Raw genomic sequence first — 7,272 nt, forward strand, 5'->3', positions numbered from 1 at the left:
CCTCTGCACCAGCAGTCGTCATCTTCGATTCACAACAACCCGACCGCGCCCGACCTCGCTGACGACACCATCGGACGCGCTGTGAGCACCCGCGTCGTCTCCCCCTTCTCCCCTGGTCGCGCTCGCCCTCTAGGCCGTAGCCCCGCCATGACCGAAAGCTTGCTCGCCGCCATCCATGTCGCTGCCGTGGCGAGAGCCCACGCACGTCGCATCCGAGGATGCTATCGTCCCCAGCACACACTACAAGAAACCTTTAATTCATGACAGATTTCTAATGACGATCACATAATCCTTCACGGATCTACCAGCTGGGTCTAGAAAGGGCTATTTTTTATATATAAAATCATCCAGACCGTCACAAATGGCTCCTGCTGATTTGCCCTACTTTCATCAATCCTGCGTGGTGCAAAAGCTGCTTTCTGATTGGCTGATACAACCCTCCCACGGATCGCGCATAAGCACCGTCCACCCCCCTCGATCCAACGGTAGGCACACTTGTCCCTCTTTCTCCTTTCTTCCTCCACCCCGAGCCGTCGGCTGCTCTTCTACAGAGAGGATCGAATCTCTCCCCTGTGCTCCGTCTTCCCCCCATCTCCTGTGATCCCGTCGTCCCACCTGCCCCGATTCATCTGCAGGTCGAGGCTTCCGGAGGCTGCATCGAGACAAGCAACGGCAGGCCCAACTCCACTCCCTCCCCGGGCTAACCCGTGCTCCGCTGGTCCGGTCGAGAAAAGGCTGGCGCCCCACCGCCCCTGCCGGATTCGCTGATCCAGCAGCCGGATCCGCCGATTCAGCAGTCGGATCCGCCAAGGTCGCATTGGGATCCCGAGCTTCTGGTCCTCCCTGCCTTCTCCTCCGTGGATCCGCCGATTCAGCAGCCGGATCCACCAAGGTCGTGCTGGGATCCCGAGCTTCTGGTCCTCCCCTCCTTCTCCGTGGACGACATGCAACAGAAACATGCAAGGTACGCGCCACTGCTCCAGCCAAAGGAGGGCGCAAGGTGCGACACGACGGGGCATGGTCCAGCTGGGCATTACAGGTGCGGGTACCACCTCACCGGGGCGCGACTCCGACAGCCAACACCGGCGGCCAACTCTGATCCACCGAACCCAGGCGCGGGCTCCGGCGGGAGTGCGGTTCTGCGTTCATCAGGAGAGCGCGTGCCGAAGACAGCGCTGCCCCCGTACGTCGCCTTCATCGACACCGAGCCCCTCATCGGCGAGGCCGCCAAGAACCAGGTCGCAATGAACCCCACCAACACCGTTTTCTGTACGTGCATCCATCTGCAATTTCTTCTAGTGCGCATAGTCGTTGTTTTGTTCCTATGCACACGATATGATTAATTGGAGTTGGATCCATGGTTATTTGAATAATTAGGTGTAGCTGCTGACGAATCTGCCATGTAGTCCCCTATTTAGATTTATTATTAGTTCATATCTGCATCTCTATTGTCTGTTCTTAGATTTGTTTTGCTATATGATAGGTTCTCAAATTACATACATCAGAATGGATGGCCTGAATTAAGTTGGCATGCTACCTGAGGATTGAAATAATGTGTACTATTAGATTTTGCTGTTTCAGATTGAACATCGATTTACTCACAGGAAAAAATAGATTGAACATAGCTTTACTGTAGTATTACATTCCAACATACTTTACACGCTCCTAAAAAATCAAGTGCAAAATTACATTAGAGGGGAAATTCAGTAATTGGTTTCTGAAACTAAGTGACATGCACATGTAAAGTTTGTTTGCTTGATGTGTTTTGTATGCATACGTATTGTAGCCATATATATCAACATGTGACAATAGTATTGCGTTTGCCTTGAACACTAAATTCAGTCTTTCAAAAAAAGAAATTTTGTAGCCATAGTCAAGTCTGCTACCCTGTGCATGAACCAAACACAACATTAGCTTCCTTTTGAACCCTGAAGGCACCAACTACAAATTATTTTAGTGCACGAAAATCAATCATCAAAGTTGAAAAATTGTGTGATTACGAGGAATCTCGTTTCTTAAACATGTGCATCTTTAGAAAATTTCTGTATTCATTAATCATTATCAGTGCACAAATAACCAGTAAAATTGTTCTACATGAAGACTAGAGAAGCATGTTTGTTGGTCTGTAGCTATCTGCTTAAGGATGACATGCTTCTGTATTAAGTCCAATTGAATTATCTAGCTGGTCTTTTTTGCAAATACTAGCAGATAACATGTAAAGCGGTTTATCAGTTCAAACTCCATTTGTTCAAAATAGGGTAATTCCTGCAATGGACATGATGGTAACTTCTGTTCAGTAGAGTGATGCTCGTGGATTTATCGGTGTGCTAAAAGATGGTCTGAAGCTAGTAGAATTTTGTTGTTTCATTTTTCTGCCATGTGCCTTGCTTTTCTGCCCGCCCCCACAACAATACTTTAAGCTGTGATATATGTTCCACAAGCTCCATTTTTTATGATGTCCCTTTCAATCTCATTCACAACAGTTAACTGGTCTATTTCATTAATAGAAAATCCTTTGACGGTGCCACTCTTTTGTACCAACTTTATGTTGTATCGGATTACAATTTCTAGTGCGAAACTTGCTTGTTTTGTTCAAATATATTACATATGTCCAGTATTTTCACTAACATCTCTTAGCTTTGTTTTGAAGGCTTGCCACGGTTGAGTACTGGAGCTGTGATTTGCCACAGTAAAGTATTTATACTGCTAGTTCTTTATTGTTGTTTTAGATAGACATGTATATTGAGTATATCTGTATTGCCTCTGTTCGTAGTGATCTACTTCACTTACATTGCCTCTAAATGCTGGAATAGTGAATGTTTGGTAGGAGTGGTAAATACTAATGAATTGATTTTGGTGAGTCAAGTGTAGTCATATTTGTGAATGTGCCTTTTGTGAGGTTTGCGAATTTGCAAAAAAAAAACTACTTTTATTCTGAAGTGTGATCTTGCATTTATGTACTTAACATCAAATAGAAAAATACATATTGCATTAGAATTATATATTTTTGAATAGAAAATATGCCTTCTGACAATTGTAAACTGGGTTTGTCTACAAAATAGTAATACAAGTGGGACGTGTGATGCACATTCTCTTTGAGGCACAATTGTTTCCTTTCCTCCATAATATGTATTGTACTGTGCATATAATGATCATTTCCTATTTCCTTATTCCATATCAGCTAGAAACCCATTGGTGTAGTATTTTAACAGCTGCTCAGGAGCTGCCTGTACCAGAGCAAGAATGACATCATCGACTTCTACCTTCTCCATCTCAAGGACAAATCTCATGCAACCCATGGTGCTGCATTTGACACGGGCATTTGAAATTTTGTTAGTGATTATTGTGTCTAATGTCTGATGTTTTGGACACTTTTTTGTAAATGATGGCAATGTGGATTCAGTGATGTACCTCTGATGGTTATTGTAATTGAATGAAACAATTTAATGGAAATTTGCGGGCTCGGCAAAAATTATGTGTTTTGCTAATGGAGGAATTTTTGGCTGTGAAAACTTGTATTATATGTATTGTGTTGTGCTAGCTGGGCGAAATGAATGGGCTGTGCATTTTGGGCCGTATTGAAATTATTGGGTTGAAATCTTAATTATAGTCAAATGTAGTGGGCCAAAATTTTAGCTGGGCTGGTGATCAAATGGGCTGCCACCTCAGATTCACGGAGGCCGCCACGTTAGATGATGATGTGGAATGCATCTTAACGTTGTTATGAGCGCGTCCGTTAAGTACTCACCTGTGACAGTCAAAATCCGTCATGGATCCATGACGGCCAATATCCGTCATGGACTGTGTGGTGGACAAATTATGACACGATATACATGACGGATTTCAAATCCGTCATGGACGCCCTTCCATGATGGTTTTGAGCACATCCGTGACGGTCTGAGTCTGTCATGTATTAACAAGTTTCTTGTAGTGACACTCCCAGGAGCCCAGAACTGCCGTCCGTTCGACCTCGCATGCACCATAGCGTCTTAGCCGTCGAGCCCGTACTCCGGCCGCCACCGCGAGCTCGTCTCCGGTGAGTATAGGTCACCCCAGCCACTGTCGCTCGCCTAGTTGGATGCGGCGCACCTTCAGCTACCCGTAGACGTAAACCACGCGCAAAACCGAGCCCCGTAGCTGTTTTTCGGCGAGTTTTCGCCGCAGTGGAGGTCGCCGCCGGCCGAACTCCGGCGGGCTGACGTGGTCGCTTAGTTAGGCCCTAATCACCACTAATCCCTCTCTAACAGACACTGACAGGCGGGCCCCGCAGCGGGTCAAATCCCAGTCAACACGGGATTAACTCCCAGTTAAAAGTGAGCCAATGACATGTGGGACCCGGTCGTCAGGTTTGATCTGGTCAGCGTCAGTTGACTCGCTGACGTCATGCTTGCACAATGCTGACGCTATAAATCATTTTCTGGATTTAAGTTTATTCAGGAAATTCCAGAAAATGCCCAAAACTTCTAAAAATCATAAAAAATTATCTATAACTCCAAATGAAAAAATTTATATATGAAAAATTATCAGAAAAATTCAAGGAATCCATCTGTACCATTTTCATGCATGTTAGAACAACTTAAGGCCACCGTTTAGGACAAATCAAATGAATGGTATTTAAATAACCACATGTGGAGTTTGAATTTGAACTTTGGGTTCAAACCAACTTCATTTAATTGTGTTGCTAGTTGCATTAGCTCAATCAACAACATACTGCCATGTCATTATCATGCATCATGTTGTGCATTGCGTTGATTGTGTTCTTTCTCAGTTGCTGGTGATTGTCCCCTCTTGATAGACGTGCTTCCCACGATGAGTTCAATGACCCCGATGAAGAGCTATAATATCTTCAGAAGTGCCAGGCAAGCAAAACCCCCTTGTTCATTCCAATACAATCCCACTCTCTCGCTCCTGCTCTCTTTTACTGCATTAGGACAACAACGTTTCAACTGTTACATGTTGCGGTAGCTGAACCCCTTTCCTCTGCATGACCTGTCATTGCCACAATAAATAGATGAAACCCACTAGCATGAGTAGGAGTTGTTTGAGCCCTGATGTGCCTACTCATTTATGTTTGTTTGTCATGCCTGCTACTGCTTAGAGTTGAGTTAGGTCTGATTCATCGGGGATGAATTGGAATGTGGTGAACATGTCCTACCGTTGAGAGCTAAGTGTGTGAACCCGATTTGGTAAAGTTAGCGGTGAGAGGCCATGTAGGAGTACATGGTGGGTTGTCTCATTGCAGCCGTTCTTAGGAACTGAGTTCTGTGTTTGTGATCCATGAACAGTTACTACCACACATTGGGTTCCGGTAACTCGACCCCTCTCGACTTATTAATCCACTCGATCTCTGTCCAGGAGTTGCAACTAGTTTCTGGTGTTTGTAGGTAGTGTTAGTAGTCTACCAAGTGGCACCCGGTACAGGTAGGCTTGGGACAGACTAGGCACAGTGGCCCGGTGTACCAAGTGGCACCCGGATGGTGGGCTTGGGAACCCTGTAGACATCGTTTGGGGCCGTGAGCGACACCCCGGTCGGATCTCCTTGCGGATTGAGGGAGTCCTGGATTAGGGGTGTCCGGATGGCCGGACTATACCTTCAGCCGGACTCCTGGACTATGAAGATACAAGATTGAAGACTTCGTCCCGTGTCCGGAAGGGACTTCCCTTGGCGTGGAAGGCAAGCTTGGCGATACAGATATGTAGATCTCCTACCATTGTAACCGACTTTGTGTAACCCTAACCCTCTCCGGTGTCTATATAAACCGGAGGGTTTTAGTCCGTAGGACAACATACTGAACAACAATCATACCATAGGCTAGCTTCTAGGGTTTAGCCTCTCCGATCTCGTGGTAGATCTACTCTTGTACTACCCATATCATCAATATTAATCAAGCAGGACATAGGGTTTTACCTCCATCAAGAGGGCCCGAACCTGGGTAAACTTCGTGTCCCTTGCCTCCTGTTACCATCCGGCCTAGACGCACAGTTCGGGACCCCCTACCCGAGATCCGCCGGTTTTGACACCGACATTGGTGCTTTCATTGAGAGTTCCTCTGTGTCGTCGCTGTTAGGATTGATGGCTCCTACGATCATCAATAGCGATGCAGTCCAGGGTGAGACCTTCCTCCCCGGACAGATCTTCGTCTTCGGCGGCTTCGCACTGCGGGCCAATTCACTTGGCCATCTGGAGCAGATCGAAAGCTATGCCCCTGGCCGTCAGGTCAGATTTGGAAGTTTAAACTACACGACTGACATCCGCGGGGACTTGATCCTCGACGGATTCGAGCAACTGCCGAGCGCGCCGCACTATCACGACGAGCATGATCTAGCTCTGCCGCCGAACAGTGCCCTGGAGGCCGCACCCGCATCGGCTTCGACCCTTAATTCTGAGCCAACTGCGCCGATCGAGGATGGGTGGTTGGATGCCGCCTCGGGGGCTGCGATCCCAACGGCGATCGAGCCGAACACCAGCCCCGCACTCCGCGAGAGTCGTGACTCCAAGGAGCCGGACTCCTCTCTGGACTTCGAACCCTTCGCGCCCCTGCCGATCGAATCCGATTAGGCGCCGATCATGGTGTTTACTGCCGCGGACATCTTTCAGCACTCGCCTTTCGGCGATATTCTAAAGACACTAAAGTCTCTCTCTTTATCAGGAGAGCCCTAGCCGGACTACGGTCAGCAAGGTTGGGATACCGACGATGAAGAAATTCAAAGCCCACCCACCACCCACTTTGTAGCCACTGTCGATGATTTAACCGACATGCTCGACTTCGACTCCAGAGACATCGACGGTATGGACACCGATGCAGGAGACGATGAAGAACCAGCGCCTATTGGGCCCTGGAAAGCCACCTCGTCATATGACATATACATGGTGGACACCCCAAAAGAAGGAGATGGTGATGGAACAGCGGAGGATGACCCCTCCAAGAAACAGCCTAAGCGCCGGCATCAGCGGCGCCGCTCAAAATCCCGCCAAAGCAAATACGGTGATTCCAGCATGGGAGATAATAATACTCCGGAGAGTGCCGAAGAAAACCACCTCCAGCAAGATTTAGCACAGGAGGATGAAGAAGCCAGCCCTCATGAGAGAGCGGCCGACAGAGAGGTCGAGGACGATAATTGTATGCCTCCCTCCGAAGACGAGGCAAGCCTCGACGACGACGAATTTGTCACGCCAGAGGATCCCGTCGAGCAAGAGCGTTTTCAATGCAGGCTTATGGCCACGACAAGAAGCCTCAAGAAAAAACAGCAACAACTTAGAGCTGATCAAGA

General features: G+C 47.6%; 1 protein-coding gene across 1 annotated transcript; it reads left to right on the top strand.

The window, feature by feature from the left end:
• The first annotated feature begins 500 nt into the window (after positions 1-500).
• LOC119284768 lies at positions 501-3,488 on the top strand. Its single transcript, XM_037563933.1, has 2 exons — positions 501-1,238; positions 2,651-3,488. Exons 1-2 carry the CDS (start codon positions 945-947, stop codon positions 2,663-2,665), a joined length of 309 nt encoding a protein of 102 aa, XP_037419830.1. The 5' UTR covers positions 501-944; the 3' UTR covers positions 2,666-3,488.
• Positions 3,489-7,272: the final 3,784 nt, after the last annotated feature.

This window comes from Triticum dicoccoides, chromosome 4A (genome assembly GCF_002162155.2).
Source record: "Triticum dicoccoides isolate Atlit2015 ecotype Zavitan chromosome 4A, WEW_v2.0, whole genome shotgun sequence".
Lineage (NCBI taxonomy): Eukaryota > Viridiplantae > Streptophyta > Magnoliopsida > Poales > Poaceae > Triticum > Triticum dicoccoides.